Below are 14,904 nucleotides of genomic sequence, written 5' to 3'. Positions count from 1 at the left end.
TGCCGGTGGTTTTTAGGTGTCTGTTACATATCTAGCTTCACCCCAACCATTTCCAGACCGGCAGTCGCATAGTCCAGTTACCACCTAGGGCGTTTCATTCATCTTTCGGACGCCTTCCGTGCAGCAACAGACAAGTTTCCAGCAGGAATGCAGAGCGGCATGGACCTAGTTCATCATTTGAGTTAGTTACGCTCGTGCGGGAACCTCTGCAATGGATGAAGATTGTGTCGTTAGCATTATCTCTAGATGGCCAAAGGTTCTCTGCCCGGTTCTGGGTGGTGCTCGCCCTCGCAGTATGATCTCTTTAGTGTTCTCTGTATGTTAATCCGTGGTATTTGCGCTTCATCTTTTGGTCTTCCTAGAAAAACACCTAGCCAAAGCCGTGTTCTGGCGTACGACATGGGGTGGAGGGTGGGGGAACAAATCGAAGGACAGAGGGGTGGTAAAGTAGGAGAAGATGTCGTCTCACACCAGACTACAAGTAATCCTTAGTGTTAGGTATCGGCGGGCTGGGTGTTGATGGCTGGGGCTGTACCCTAACTTTGAACCTGTGCAGGGGCGCTTTAAAAGCCACCGGAGAATCCTCTGAACCTCAGAGTTCCTCAAGACTAAACCAACTTCCACCCACTTTAACACGATTCTGCTCACCCACATCTCCTGTTGGATAGAACCAACCAACTACATGTGCCCCGCCAGGGGCTATTGCTTCAGACCAACTGTGCTTAGATTCCTCGCTTTAGGACTATGGATTCCGAATCACGCAACATCCCGGATTTAATTAAGCACAGCTCCCAGCTCGAGGAATGACGAAGGGGGGGCACTCCGACAGAAGACATCAAGCCGCTCTAGAGAGGTGTTACTGGTAGAGATTTTTAGAGGCGAGATGGTGTCAATAGCCTTGCTTTCTAGTCCGTGGTTTGGTTTCTATTGAGACAACTTTGAATTGAGTTTCCGCTCCCTCGTTCTGCTAATCAAGACCTGTCTTTATTGCGACCCGCTTTTCAACATGGAATCATAGGTTATCACTCGCTGCTTCAACCACCGGACAAGGATCGAAAAATGCAACACAAAGCTTCATCCCATTGAAACCGCAATACTCCGTTCCACTTACACACGCACCAAAAAGAAGACACTATTTTGTAGCACATTACATTTACACGACACTCATCAAAAGATCGAGAGAAAGGAAAGAAAAAAAAAACAGTAGCGGACTCTACTGGGTTGTCCAAGCATAACAGGTTGGTATCACAAGAACAGACCATCCCATATAATCCCATCCAGAATCAAAAGAAAGAAAAAAAGATAAACCCCAATTTTGCCTTTAACGTATAACAGACTGGCATATCGAACCTCACTCTAGGCTCACTCTACGCATGTATCGGCAGGTTCTCTTCGTACTGTGGGTCGGTTAGTCACAGCGCCTTCTCATGGACTGCATGCAGGGTAAACAAACCTCAACGAAATCCGTCAACGCAATCAACAACACAAACATTCCCACCAACTCGTTTAGGTCTTTGATATTTTCCATCCGTGGACCTCCAATGTTGGCATGTCTCTTAAACACCGACAGTATGACAGGCCGGTTTTCTATCAGGAATTGTTTCCCTGCGGTTATCGCCTGGCGATTGGCCTGGCCTCTGGAAAGAATACAGGCGACAACAACACGCGTAGCATGCGTGAGAAGCTCATAGTATTTCTCAAGTGCCTTGGGGTCGTTAATTCCGACCCCAAGGTCAGGATCAACAGAGAAGAGCTTGCTCTCGCGAAGGGCTTTGAAGAGACCAGCATTAATGATATGGCCTGCACCGACTCTAGTTTGTGCAATCCGGACGAGGAAGCCGGTGGTTGCCTTGAAAGAACGCATCAAGTAAGGGATGTCTGCTTTCTGTTAGTGATGGTAGGAGGGATATCCAAGGTTGGAAAACCTACCATTAGAGTTTGTGGTCGCTAGGTCCGTGCGGATTTGTTTTGTTGAATCCACGAGTACTACCAAGAAATTCTGTCGCATCAAAGCATCAACCACATAATGCGACGACTCGGCTGTAGCAAGCGCAACAAGTGCCTCCAGAAGTAATAGCGCAACTATCTTGCACTGTCCCTCACCTGAGTAGGCATCGTTACATAAAACCTCCAACAAGCGGTCACCGGACGCCTTGATCGTTTGGATATTGTGAGTGCGAGTGGCGCTCCCTTGCTGCAGAAGGTCCGATGTGCCCTGCAGGGACCGATATGCGATGTTATAAAAGTCTTCGCGTAGCCTTGCTGTCGCCATTGGTGACTGGATGCACCTTAATGAAACCCGGAAAAGGTCGTAAATTCGATCACTTGCCAAGTCGCTTGACCGGCCCTTGCCGAAAGTTTTGATGTCGAATCTGAGATGAGTGATCAGAGAATGTGTCAACGAACTGAGTACATGAGCACTCTCAATATCGCTGCTGCTGTATGACTCGACCTTCGGCATGATAGCTTGCAATGCCTGTAGCAGAAACGAGGTTTTTGCCGCCGGTTCGAATTCACAATCTTCCAACATGACAGCAACTAGCGTTTCCCAAGACTTCAAACACTCAAGTCTTGCGCCTCTGAAGTAACGGAGCTGGTTCTCGGCAAATAGGTAATTTAGAATATCAGCAAGTTCAGCTTGGACCACATCTTCGTCATGAGGGTGTACAGTCCCTGAGGTCAGTAACTCTTGCTTACGTAGCAGTAGAATTTGTTCAATATTTGGTAGGTGAAACGACGGATTGCCAAATTGGTCATTTAGTTGAAATGCTGCAAGGTTGAGGTCATGGAAATAGGTAATTTTTGGAGTTGGCAGGGCTTCGGGCGCTTCTAGTTCTAAGAAGTCGAGAAGGTCAATAATGTGGATATTTTGCATTGGGTCCCCATCGAGATTTGTTACTCCAAGCAGTGTTGAGAGATATTTTGAGACCATTGTTGAGGCCCCTTGAGCGGCCAATTGTCGGATTTCCAGTGCAATATAGTTGAATAATGAGGCCCGTCTTCCAATGTAATTGCAAAGCCCTAAAGCCTTACCCTCTTGGAAGAACTCTAGGCAACCAAATGGAACACCATCCCACGTGCTAGTCGTTCTAAGGACCTGCTCCCCCATGAACTGAGAAAACAGGAGTTTGTTGGCTCGAAGGACATAAAGCATTTCACTTGATGTGGAAGACGCTTTCCACAGCCGTTTGAATACAGTGAAACACTCATTCTTCAGCTGGCACAGAGCCCCATCAAACGACATGCCTTCATCATCCGATACAACAGCATCATCCACAACCGCCAAAATACTATGGAGAAGAGCAATTCCAGATCCAATGCCTCCATCTTCAACACTAAGACTAATGCCGTCTTGTTCGTCGTATCCGAATCCAAGTAAGAAGTGAGCAAGGGTATACTCATTTGGTTGTTCTGATAAACTGCTATTAAGCAATTTTAATATACCAAATTTAAGTGGATATCGCATATCTGGGTTTTCATCATCAACATCCGCATCCCATTGGTGAATGAAATTGAACAAAATCCGACGAGACTCCGGACTTGACTCGATAATCCCTAGAAGACGATTCCTGCCGATTTTCCGCCCAAACGTATGTGATGGCCCTGCCGTTGACACCAATTTTGGCCGTGTGGAAAGCCTTTGGAGGAGGCTCAACGCAGCCATGGTGATATCCTGGTTGGCACTCCCCACGAACAGTCCTAAAAATACTGCGATATCCAAATGGTGTAGGACCGCTTCTTCAATGGACCCGTATCCGTTAGAAGTTACGTTTACCTTTCGCATGCCGTCGTCACGCTTGACTAAAGGACGAACAAACTCAAAAAATGTTGTCTGCATTTGCAACGCAAGATCCAAAATGTTGATGACTGTCAAGATTGATTCAACCAGAGGAAATGGTACGTCCGCAGTTTGTAGATCCTCAACGCCGAGCTTCAAGATTTCGTAGAAAACGTTAAAACACTTCTCAGTAAGGATATGCTCCATGACCCTGGCAAATGGATGTAGCTTTGCATAGGTCTCAAGGGAAGATGCCTTCATCGCAGAATCAAGAGAAATATTGGAGCCTGCGATATTGAGAAGATCTTCGTTAAATGTTGCAAGACAAGTATGAATGAAAGTCAAGCAGCTAGACTGGAGCGCCGGACGAAAACTCCGGTACTGTGAGCGGGTCAACATTTCGCTTGGGACATCTTGCTTGTCGACCGGAAGTACAAGGTCGGGAGGAAGATTCTGCACCGTGGTACTTGAGAAAATCGTTCCCAAAATAAAATCGACGTATGGATCGATCCCGGATAACCGATTCATGCTACCAAGGTTTTCGGGAAATGGTAGAGCGTCTTTAAGCTGGTCATGAGATGCCGGCGAAATCAAAGTGGCAAGCAGACGCACAAAGGCCTCGGCAGGATGGACCGAAGTAACTACTGCGTCAAGTTTCTCAGACCCAGCTTGGGCGAAGGCCTTTCCAGGGATGGCGCCGAGTTGTAGAGCGGTAGTTGGGGGAGCAGCTCCAAGAGCCCAATCGTCAATTGCTTTCCATATTTCGTTATTGATAGCTTCAGTCTTCTCAGTCAAGAAAGCAGTGATGGTTGAAAAAATAGAATCCCACAGTTGGATAGACGCTTGTAACCCAAGGAGCTCAAATAGAGCAGGGATAACTCTGAAGGGGCTCTCATGAAGTAGCCAATTTTTGGCATCCGGACATTCTTGTACAATTTGAGAAATTAGCCGCATGAATCCGTCCAACATCATACTCAACTCAGGCGCAGGCTCCGTAGTTTCAATTGGCGGCGGGAGGGGAGGCCTGAAGGCATTCGCTGGGACTAACTGCTGTGATCGCTTTTCTAACTGGCCAATATACAGTTGGAATTGTTTGAAGATGTAGTCCCACGACAGATAAGTTGTCCTTCTTTTGGTGCTCCCGGGGTTGGCCTCGTCAAGGAGAAATCTATGCGTGTGTTCGGCGGCAACTTTGCCTAACGATAATGAAGCTAGCATATAGCTGAAGGTAGCCGCCATAAATGGTGTTTGCCTCATCGATGCCCAAGAGATAAAGCCGTGCAAATTACTTTCTGGGTCACTCCAAAACACCATTCCGGCGTCTCGTCGCCCCAAATATGCATAATGAATGATAAGGAAAAATCTCTCTAGCTCATACCCCAAAGTCTTCCGCCCTAACAATACGTCCTCTTCCTCCCGCGTCTTGATATCCTTTAATATATCTGCCATGTTTGAGATGAAACTATCCACAAAAATTTCTATCTGATTGATCATTAATGACCTGAAAGGTACTGATATATGACCACGGTGATCGACTGGTGATACTCGAGTCTGTAAAAATCGGTGCAAGTCCTCTTTTGCTGAGTTGAGGTCCCATTCGGCACTAACGTCCGCGCACACCGCAAGTAAAAATTCAAATGCACCCTGCTCCAACGCCTCTTTTGATGGCTCAAATATATCGGACATGTAGTCTAGTTTTTGAAGACTTGGTGCATCGATGGTTGGAGGATCATTGCAGAGTCCATTAAATTCGCTTATCCACAATACATTGACGGATGCATGGATATATTTTAGCGGCCATGGTGATGATTTATAGTTACTCAACATCTCTTTATGAAGTTGGATAGTCTCCTCAAAACTCAGAGGTGAATCGGTCTCGCAGAGCATAGTGATGAAGGCGTACAGTGGAAGCATGTGGTGAAGGGTGAATGTGTCATGTTTCTCAAAGGTCTTGACGGTGTTGAGTAAAGTCTTGAAATCTGAGACTGTGGCCCGCTTTAGTTTGACCAAGTAGTAAACACTAGATGCAAGGGCTTCATGTTGATTGATTAGGAACCGAACATGTAGCTCTAAGTCCTCTTTATTACTTGGGGTACTCTCTAGCCCAAGCGTATGATCATGTTTCTCCTTCGCCCTCAACTGCTCCACAGATTGCCGCACCGACCCCATCGCTGAAATACACCTCTCGGCAAACGTTTGCCCACAAGTCTTGAGTGGAGATAGCACATCAACCGTTTCCTTGGCCAATTGTCGTAGTTCAGGATCTGTATTATCGTTGAACGCGTAGGAGAGTATTAGTCGTAAGCATTCTAGAAGGTTTTGTCGACGAGTATGGTAGAGAAAGACGGCGCTTTGGAAGGCCGACCGATCTAGCTTTTGCATCTCCTCAGATCCCCTAAATAACAGCCTTGCTGCCTCTACCTCATCCATGTTGAAGTCATCTGACAGCTGCGTCGCCTCCTGGATAAACTGCTCATTGATTTTGTACTCTCCCCCATTAATCTCCAGTTTTCCTGCGCAAGGTAAAGTTAATACGGGCTCGTCTGGGAAACGCGTGGAGGCAGTATGTAGCTTACCGGACTTGACCTTCGTTCGACTAGCATCATTCTTAGGTGGAACCTCGAGCAGCTTTTTCAGTTCTGCAGTGCGTGATTCCAGCTCTTCCGCTAGCACCGCTAGATTTGGGCCGCGGGGATCTATCAGTGTGTTATGCAAGTTTTGAAAGTCGTCGAACGAAGATGCTGCTGATTGCGCCATTTCGAAAGACAGCACGTACTTAAGGCAGTAAGAGGCAAGTTTCAGCAAGACCGTCGCGCGCTTTGAGGTTTGGGGTGTTCTCACGAGAAACTGGAACCTGGGGATGGCGTTGTTTTCGTGGCTAGTTCGTTGGAGGTTGAAAGAGAGTGTGTGGCTGGAATCTGGAATTATTGACTAGGCGAGGCTCACACGGCTTTCTCCGTCTCCGCCGCATGAAACGAGATGTAAACAAAATCAGTCAATCTTGTTACAAACTTTTGACCAGCTGATACCTTACACTATGTGCAATTAACCGGAGTAATAGGGGTTTTTTTTCTAACAGGTGATTCTTTAGAGACTTCTGTTGGAATTGGATTCTGTTTTCATGCATATGTTGTACCAATGCCTGGAACATCGTCAGCTGCGCAGCTGCTACATGTAGCTATGTACATGTAATGAAGTGTATTGTCAGTAAGAAAATACGTGTTTTTGTCACAGCTTTACTAACTATACTCTGGCCTCAGCTTCCTACTCTTGGTACGGTGTAAAGTACATACTTTCAAATTTCGAGATCTACTCATCGTAATCAATCTTTCAATATATCATAAGCTTGGGCTGTTATAGCTTGATGCACACATATCTGCGAGGAGATGCGTGTTTGTGCCGTGTGTTCCAGGAGGAATCGACAGCTCTTCATCAGACCAGCAGAATTCCTCTCGGAATCGCTTGGACTTTTGGACTAGGAATTTGAAGAAACGGAAGATATTACGTGTTAATAAAGGTCGGTACGATCTAAAGGGGAAGCTGGTGAGTCTGAGGCGCAACAACTTATATGGTGATGGTTTTGGGTGATATTTATCTTTCCAAGCCCCCAAATGCAATTGGAGTTATCGCTGCTAAACGGGCGGCCGCGGCAAGTAAGTTGACGTGAATTGGTAAAGAAGTAGGCAGAATACCTGAACTTCTAGGATGCATGCAACCTAGAACGTGGGCCTTCCAGCAGAAGGGCTTGAACAACGGAGAAGCTAACCAGCCCTGAGGCCCTTGAAACATGGATTTATCCTGTCCTCTGGCTTCTCACTTTCTCCTTGGTCTCTAGCCCGGGTGATCGGCAGGAAAGTTTGCCCTTTTTCCACGATCCTGAGCAGCTATATTCTTCTCTCTTGGGGGAGGCAGTAGGGTGGATTTTTTTCTTTAATTGCGGCCCCGCGGCCTATTCTTCGCCCCGCGATTTACACTTTCCGCTGGTAAAATATCATAAGAGGGCGGGGAGTGCCGCGCTCCGTTTTAGACTACAGGGACAGAACGACTAAAAAGGTAAAATATAACGGCGATATATTATGTTTCGTCAAGATAGGGATGGATTAAAGTTAAAGAGATATCGGATTATTTACCACACCCTCATGCAAATCCCTTTACACAAACCCCACCCCCAAGAAGCTTAGGGAAGAGAGAAAAAGGTTTCCACCGATCATGAGCTAATGATCGATAGCACAGAAGAACTCAGTAATTTGGATTCTCCTTGTAACACTGTATCTTAGGTGATTCGGTTAGTTCAATGGTGAGACTCTACTACGCTCTTGATATCTCCTTAGAAACCTAAGAGCCTGTAGCTGGGGACCAGACCTAGGGGAGGTGGCCTTAGATGCACTTGCCGTTGATCGTTCATGATAGTATAACTGGCCAAACACCAATATTGGATGCAACATCTACCAAATCACAATTCAAGTACTACCACTAATAATATAAAAACTACATAGGACAGCCCTAAACTTCCATGAGCCAGTGATCGATCAGTTTTGTTGTTCGCTCGATTGCATGTACTTGATGATCATGACCGGTATCTTAATTGACTTATCAATAGACTTACCCCAAGATCTAAGTATACCGCACTGAAAAGGCTCTCATCCCCAAAGTTCTTACGAATTCTTAAATTTGACGTTGTAGTCGAAGTCTAAGATTAATTCGGGTATCACTATCATCTATCGCCGGTTGCTTACTATAATTTTAAATTTTATAAAGGGTTAACTTCAAGGGAATTAGTATAGTTACTTGTATGCTCATCACAATCCAGGTACTTGGTCAAACATTTGATCTCATCCATGTAAATGTTATCAATATGTTATAGCTTGGAGAGAAAGCGCAAGCGTCAAAATTCTGCCGCTAGGTGGAGGTCAATGATTAATTATACATCTTATCCGACGAAGCCTTGGCAGCATCAATCCCTGACATCATCTCCATGAAAAAAAATATCCGCCCCACCAGAAACACCCCACCCCCGTAAGGCTTCACACAATTGTACAACAACGCCAATGCGAAATTGCCATTGAGTATCAACTCACAATGCTGTCGACCTGTCTCCGCACTCGCGGCCGACCACAGCCGTATCTGCATCTACAACTACTCCGCAACCGCTACAAGTCTACAAAGACTTCCCGTAGGTCCATCATATCTACCGATGCCCCGGACAGAATTGAAAGACTAACAAACATGCATATTTAGTACGAACCAACCCCTTAGGAATTCAACTCCTCCCGCACAGAGTCCACAATGCGCTTTTCACCGCCCCTCCTAAAAAGCCCTCCCCCGATCTTCTAAAACTCTCAAAAGAGCATCTCCAGCGCCATAACCTCCTCTCAAAACCACCGAGCAGACCAAAGCCGGTGGTGTTCCCACTACCAGCGCTCGCTGGGAATTCCCTCGATGAGCACTTCTACAAACTCGGTATGGAGGCTGCTTTTCCGTATCATGATCTCGCGCGTGGGTTTGCCGCCGTTGACGTACCGCGGATACCCAAGAAGTGGGTGCACAAGTCGGGGTGGACCAAGTACTACTCAGACGGACGAACAGAGGCGGTAGAGTCACCGGATGAGGAGTGTCTAGTATTTGATGTGGAAGTCCTGTACAAAATATCTCCGTTCGCAGTCATGGCAACCGCCGTGAGCCCACATGCGTGGTATGCATGGCTCTCGCCGTGGGTTCTGGGTGAAACTAAGGACGATCGGCAGTTGATTAGCCTGGGAGATCCGAGCAAGGCCAGAGTAGTGGCCGGACACAACGTTGGTTTCGACAGAGTACGGGTGAAGGAAGAGTACAATATAGCTGGAACGCAAACAATGTTTCTAGACACGATGAGTTTGCATGTCGCTGCAAATGGAGCCACGTCGAAGCAGAAGAAGGGATTAATTAAAAAGAATGCCGAGGGGGGTCAACGTAATGATGAAGGCTTCGTAGTGGGTGAGAGTTTGGAGGGTAGCGGGCATTGGACTGGACAGAGCTCTCTAAATAGCTTAAAGGATGTGGCCTTGTTTCACTGTGGGATCAAGATGGACAAGAGTATCAGAGATCAATTTGGAACTTTGGATCCAGAGGGCGTGAGGGAACAGCTTGACAATCTATTAACATACTGCGCCGAGGATGTAGTGGCCACACACAAAGTCTATAAAAAAGTGCTCCCAGCCTTCCTCGAAGTCTGTCCGCATCCCATCTCCTTTGCCGCCCTTCGTCACCTCTCATCCTGCATACTCCCCGTCAATCGCGGCTGGGAATCATACATCACAAACGCTGAAGCAACCTACCACCGCCTCTCCGATGCCGTTCTCCAGCGCCTCGTCGATCTCGCGGAAGAAGCCGTGAAACTGCGTAAATCTCCCGAGATATACAACGCCGATCCGTGGCTTCGGCAGCTCGACTGGTCCGGGCAGGAGGTCAAACAACTCAAGACCAAGCTGTCAGATGACCCCCCACGCGTGATGCCGCGAAAGAAGCCGGGCATGCCTAAATGGTACAGGGACCTATTCGCCACCAGTGATGCCTCAATGTCACTCACTGTGCGTACTCGCATTTCACCACTACTTCTCAAGATGGCGTGGGATGGACATCCCCTCTTCTGGTCCGACGAACACGGGTGGTGCTTCCGCCTCTCGAAGGTTCCCTGGAAGGGCCGGAGCGAGCAGAATATTGAGCATGATATTGAGAGATATGAAAAGTCGCTCACTAGGGTGCAGGTGGCAGAAGATACCGATGGCGCCTACTATAAGCTTCCGCATAAAAGCGGCCAGTCATCGCGGTGTGTCAGCCCGCTGACGAAGAGCTACCAGCGATATTTTGACTCGGGGGTGCTGTCATCAGAGTATGCGCTTGGGAAGGAGGCGCTCGATATGAACGCGCAGTGCGCATATTGGATCAGTGCCCGCGAGCGCATTATGGAGCAAACTGTCGTTTGGCAGAGCAACCCTGGTGTCGATTTCGGTATCCCCACCGCAGAGGGAAGCCAGGAGGTTGGAATTATACTCCCAAAGGTAGTGCCTATGGGAACAGTCACTCGGCGTGCCTCAGAGTCAACATGGCTTACTGCTCCATCTCCAACTCCTCAGCGTGTCGGCAGCGAGATCAAAGCAATGGTCAAACCTCCGCCCGGTTATGTATTTGTAGGCGCAGACGTCGATAGCGAGGAGCTGTGGATCGCGTCGCTGGTCGGCGACGCAGTATTTGGCTTTCACGGTGCAAACGCACTCGGCTCCATGGTGCTCGAAGGAAACAAGGCCGACGGTACAGACATGCACTCGCGGACTGCCAATCTTGTTGGCGTCAACAGGGACGGCGCAAAAGTCATCAACTACTCCCGCATCTATGGGGCTGGCTCGCACTTTGCAGCAATGACATTGGTGCAACTAAATCCGGCGTTGAGTGAGCTGGATGCAACTGTTCTCGCGGAGGATATGTACAAAAAGACCAAAGGCACCCGCACCCGTAAGCTGACCGTCCATGAACGTGGATTCTGGCGTGGAGGTACCGAGAGCTTCGTATTCAATAAACTTGAGACATTTGCGGAGCAAGAGACGCCAAAGACACCTGTGTTAGGCGCTGGCATTACGCAGGCACTGATGCGGAAGAACCTATCTTCTCGGGAGTTTATGCCTAGCCGCATCAACTGGGTTATGCAGAGCAGCGGTGTGGACTACCTTCACATGCTCCTCGTGGCGATGGAGTATCTGACCAAGCGTTTCAATATTTCTGCACGCGTTGCGCTAACTATCCACGACGAAGTGCGCTATCTCTGCGCAGAGGCCGACAAGTACCGGTGCGCCATGGCGCTCCAGGTGGCCAATCTGTGGACACGCGCGATGTTCAGTGAGCAGATGGGAATCAATGACCTGCCACAGTCGGTGGCATGGTTCTCAGCGGTCGATATTGATACGGTGATGAGGAAGGACGTTGACATGGATTGCACCACACCATCTCACTCGACTCCCATACGGCATGGAGAGTCACTCAACATCATACAGCTCCTTAGCAAAGGTAATAAGGCGAGGTTAGATCCGTCCATAGTGCCAAGGTCACAGATCGGTTTGGAGCGATGGAGTTATAAAAAGAGGCAGCCGGTCATGGACTTGTACAGGGCCGAGGATACGGAAGTATATGTAAAGGCGCAGATCCTGGGGGGTGACAAGGAGGAGCTGCAAGCATTTTATAAGGCTGAGGATATAACTACGAAGAAAAGGGGGAAGAAGTCTGAAAAGAAGGGTGATGCAGTGGAGACCGAGAAGCCTTTGGGGGCGGTTGAGATGGATAAGCCTTTGGAGGAGGTGGAGACAACGCTGCCGCCTAGCTTGGAGAACTTGATCGAGCAGGAGGTTGTAGAGCCGTCACCTATCTTGGAACAATCACCCATCGTGGAGACGCCGCCTCTCGTGAAGAAGAAAAAACAAAAGCAACCATCAGTAGCAAAGAAGGAACGGACAGCACCCAACCCAGATGTAACGGTTCCCTATAAGCCAGTAAGCGACGTTAAGAATGGGAAAAAAGGCAAACCTTCTGAAGAGGAATTGAATACGGCACACACAGAAAATGTAATGGAGGGAGCACAAAAGCTACTCGAACAGATGCAAAAGAATATTTTCGAAGTTTTTAACCCACCGCCACCACCAGAGCCTTTCATCCCAAAAAAGGTCAGGGGGAAGGACAAGGTAGAACTGGTAGAATCACTACTTCTGCCTCATCCGAAGCCTCGCGAGCTACTTCCGCCTCATCCAAAGCCTCGAGAGGTTCTGGAAATAATGCCCGAACCGCATCCTTTAAATCATGCTGCACCGTTAAAGTTGACGAAAGCTGAAAAGAACCAGGCAAAGCGAGAATTAGCTAGACAGGTGCGCTTGGTTAGGCGGAAGAAGAAATTCGAGCAAGACAGGGATCGCGATATAATTGCTACGAGTATAGGCCTACCAACAAAAAGGGAAATAATCCTAATGAAAGTAGAGACCCGGGCAAAGAAGAAGTTGGTGCGAGAGCGGCTAGAGAGGGTGGAGCAAACACTTGTAGCGTCAAGAGACCTTCTAAACCTTATAAGTGTCGAGCTTAAAGGCTCTCCGGCACTGGAGGTTCTAGAGGAAACCCTCCCGAACAAACAGATGGTCAGGAAGAGACAAAACAGGATCAGAGAACTACAGTGCAAGGTGAAGAAACGAGGCCCTCTTGGGCTCACGGATAAAGAAGCATGGGAGTTGGGGGAACTCAGAGAGCTGGAGCTCCTGACGACCTTGGGGCACTCGAAGAGAAAGGAAATGAGGAAAGAGCAGCTGAAGGCGAAGAGGATTGCAAAGCAGGAAAAGAGAGCGGCGTTGAAGGCCCAGGTTCTTTTGGCAAAAGAGTTGAGGAAGGCGAAGAAGAAGGAAGAGGAAATGATCAAAAAGCGCAAAAATCGCAAAGATTGCGGGGGGGGGGCTTTCGGGGGGTACGGCGGGATAGGAGGATAGAGAAGGCCCGGTTTCGAAGAACTAGAATTCTCTAAATTTAGATCTTGATCTCCAATTTTGTATTATTATTACTGTATTTTAAGAGGATACTGGCGGAATGTCTATGAGTTAAATAAAATAAAGACCCCAACTTTAAAATAGGGTTGGTGCGAGTATATGTAGTCTTCAAAATTTTTGGGGCGCATAATTTTTCCCGTGCAGGTCTTGTTATAATCTTTCAATTTTTAGCAAAGGTGCGCATGCAGTGTCGATAGCGTACAATTCGTTTCAACTTTCATCTTCCACATCAATTTTAAAATACCGCACAACACTATCAAGACTTTCTCGACTGGCCACGAATCTCTAGAACTACATAGAATTGCAGCTTTTGAAATATGGGTGCCATTGTGAAGGAAAGTTGTTTATAGACAATCTTCCTGTAATCACAATCTCTCACTCGATGTTTCCTTCTGTCTCTTCGTATCAGCCCAAGAATCGATATACACCACAAAATCACACAATATTGTACAGGTGGCTGCATACGTCTCTTCTAATACGTACATAGTAGGCGCACATGATTTCCCTAAACCGACTTTAATACTCCCCTGCCCGGACGGGGCCGTACAGATAAATTCCACATTAGCTCTAATACGATGTGAGAAAACACCTGCTCTGGTGGCTAAGTTGGTAAGGCATAGCACTAGTAATGCTGAGATCCTCGGTTCAACTCCGAGTCAGAGCATCAGGGCATCAACAGATCTTCCTTTTTGTTCCGCGGGGCGTGGTTGTAGATGAGGGGAAAGCGACGAACCTTTTTTTTATCGAGGATAACTAGAGAGAGCCATGACCAATTTGGTTAGCGCTGTTTTCCGAGGAGCTTGCATGGGGTGAGGGGGAACTACGGTGGAGGGCTTCTTTAGATTGGTAGGTGCCTGTAGCGGATAGACTGCGTTAGGTTCTGTGAAGAACAACTGCGTGTTGTGTCTTTGCGAAATCATACATTATCACTCGCGACTACATTGAAGCTCTAACTGCACGTGGTACATACAGTATTATACTTAAGTAATAGCGGCAGTATCATAGGTGGGCGATCTCGTGTCCAGACTGCTCTCTTGAAGCGATAAAATCCGAAGTGGCATGGCAGCCAAGAGGGCTGGTACCAGTGCGCTTCAACAGAAAATAAGACCCGGCGAAATGATCTTCAAATGCCACACGGAGCGTAAAGATCGCCTTTGTCATATTGTTTAGGGGAGGGTTATCCAGGGGAGGCGTAGTAGCTGTACATACGGGGAAGGGTAATGTCGAATCTAATATGTATTTATTGTATGTATGTACATACTAGAGGTGGCTATGAGTAACATGAGAAACTACTAGAGATTGGGAGTCATGGGTAGAGATGTCCAACTGCTCCGGGCGAGTAACTGCGGGAACTGAAGGTGGAAAGCACTACATGTAGGTGGGAAGGATTCTCAAGTAAAAGCAAGACTTCGCGGCCGTGAGGTGGTTCTGCTAGTCACTCTCGATATGGAGAAAAAACTGCATCGACTTACGCCAGCTGTTTACCGTTGACATTAGACCCCGTGAAGGAAAGCTTCGGATAAACAGCTGGGGTCTTACGCCCTTACCTCCAGAGGAATAAATTCATAGTACAGTAAG

General features: G+C 47.6%; 2 protein-coding genes across 2 annotated transcripts; one reads left to right on the top strand and one right to left on the bottom strand.

Annotated features, from left to right (window-relative positions):
* Positions 1 to 1,367: 1,367 nt before the first annotated feature.
* On the bottom strand, positions 1,368 to 6,535 carry LAJ45_11037 (uncharacterized protein; the record flags this gene model as incomplete). Its single annotated transcript, XM_046120549.1, has 4 exons — positions 1,368 to 1,397; positions 1,454 to 1,878; positions 1,930 to 6,291; positions 6,355 to 6,535. 4 exons carry the CDS (start codon positions 6,533 to 6,535, stop codon positions 1,368 to 1,370), a joined length of 4,998 nt encoding a protein of 1,665 aa, XP_045966220.1.
* Positions 6,536 to 8,857: 2,322 nt separating this feature from the next.
* On the top strand, positions 8,858 to 13,269 carry LAJ45_11036 (uncharacterized protein; the record flags this gene model as incomplete). Its single annotated transcript, XM_046120548.1, has 2 exons — positions 8,858 to 8,951; positions 9,017 to 13,269. 2 exons carry the CDS (start codon positions 8,858 to 8,860, stop codon positions 13,267 to 13,269), a joined length of 4,347 nt encoding a protein of 1,448 aa, XP_045966219.1.
* Positions 13,270 to 14,904: the final 1,635 nt, after the last annotated feature.

Source organism: Morchella importuna (genome assembly GCF_003444635.1).
Source record: "Morchella importuna strain M04M26 chromosome Unknown Morimp01GS055, whole genome shotgun sequence".
In the NCBI taxonomy this organism is placed as follows: domain Eukaryota; kingdom Fungi; phylum Ascomycota; class Pezizomycetes; order Pezizales; family Morchellaceae; genus Morchella; species Morchella importuna.
The sequence above is the reverse complement of the archived record's forward strand: the minus strand, read 5'-3'. Positions and strand labels throughout refer to the sequence as shown.